We start from the raw sequence: 1,052 nt of genomic DNA on the forward strand, positions 1-1,052 counted from the left end.
GAGTGAGCCTATTTTTGTTCTGCTTCCCAATCTCACCAGTTCACATGCCAGAGGCAACTGTTGAATAGAACTCACTTTCTTATACTTAGCATTGTGGTGCAAAGCCTTCTCTACAGCAGCCAGCCACTCTTGCTCCTTTGCAGAATCAAGGTAGAAAAAAGCCTCTGTGCTGAGATCCAGCTCCTGGAACCTAAAAACAAGGCAATTTAGGACACTACACTCCTCCCACAAGCCAGCTTCCCCTGCACCACCAGCAGAAGTTGCTCCTGTAGCAGCTGCAAATCAATCTTACTCTGGGGCATCCACTCTGACGTATGAGCACATAGATCCCACTCTTAAAGGCTATGTAGCTTTTTTCAGTGTCTTAGAAGCTTCCAAAGATCATCTCCCCAAACGACATTAGTTCGGTCTGGTTTGGGGGTAGCATGACTTTAGTCTCAGTGGAGGCCTCACTGTTTTGTTAGGTCAAGCAGATATTTTGAGTTTAAGATGCTTCTTTGGATGGTCTGGATCACTGCTTCCCCAAAGCAAGATCCTGTGAAAATAAGAACTCTTGGTTTGCACCTCTAGGGCTCATGTAAGATCAGTAGGGGCCAACCTTCTTTGGTGAGCATGCTACAACTTGGCCCTGTACCAGGGTTGTCCAACATGCGGCCCCGCCAAGGCATTTTCTGAGGCCCGCAGTGCTGCAACGGGAAATGAAAGTAAACACTGTTTACTTTCATTCCCACCCCTTGTCCCTAATGGCTTCCTAATGACTGCTGAAGGGCTGGGGAAGGGACAAGGTTCCCACACGCACCGCATCAGCTTGACATTACCGACGCAGCGCGTATGGGAAGAGGAGTAGCCATGTGCCTCTCGGAACAGGATGAGCCCAGCCGGAGCAGCAGGGGGCTCAGCTGCACTTTCTCCCTACCTGCGCCGGTCAGTCCCGAGCGGCACACGGCTCCGCCACCGCTTCTGCTAGGCCGATGCAGACCTGGCCGGCCTCCTCCTATCCCCAGCAGCACATGGGAAGCTGGCTTCAGCTGCATGCTGCTTTTCCTGGCCGG

The 1,052-nt window shown here is 52.0% G+C and overlaps 1 protein-coding gene across 5 annotated transcripts in view; it reads right to left on the minus strand.

The window, feature by feature from the left end:
* OCRL (OCRL, inositol polyphosphate-5-phosphatase) overlaps positions 1-1,052 on the minus strand; it is a 27,941-nt gene that overhangs the window by 20,960 nt on the left and 5,929 nt on the right. For all 5 annotated transcript variants that reach the window (XM_025208757.1, XM_025208756.1, XM_025208755.1 and 2 more), the window contains one exon: positions 76-190. In XM_025208757.1, the coding sequence (XP_025064542.1) occupies positions 76-190 (115 nt within the window). The remainder of the gene's footprint in view (positions 1-75; positions 191-1,052) is intronic.

This window comes from Alligator sinensis, unplaced genomic scaffold (assembly GCF_000455745.1).
Source record: "Alligator sinensis unplaced genomic scaffold, ASM45574v1 scaffold879_1, whole genome shotgun sequence".
NCBI classification, from domain to species: Eukaryota; Metazoa; Chordata; order Crocodylia; family Alligatoridae; genus Alligator; species Alligator sinensis.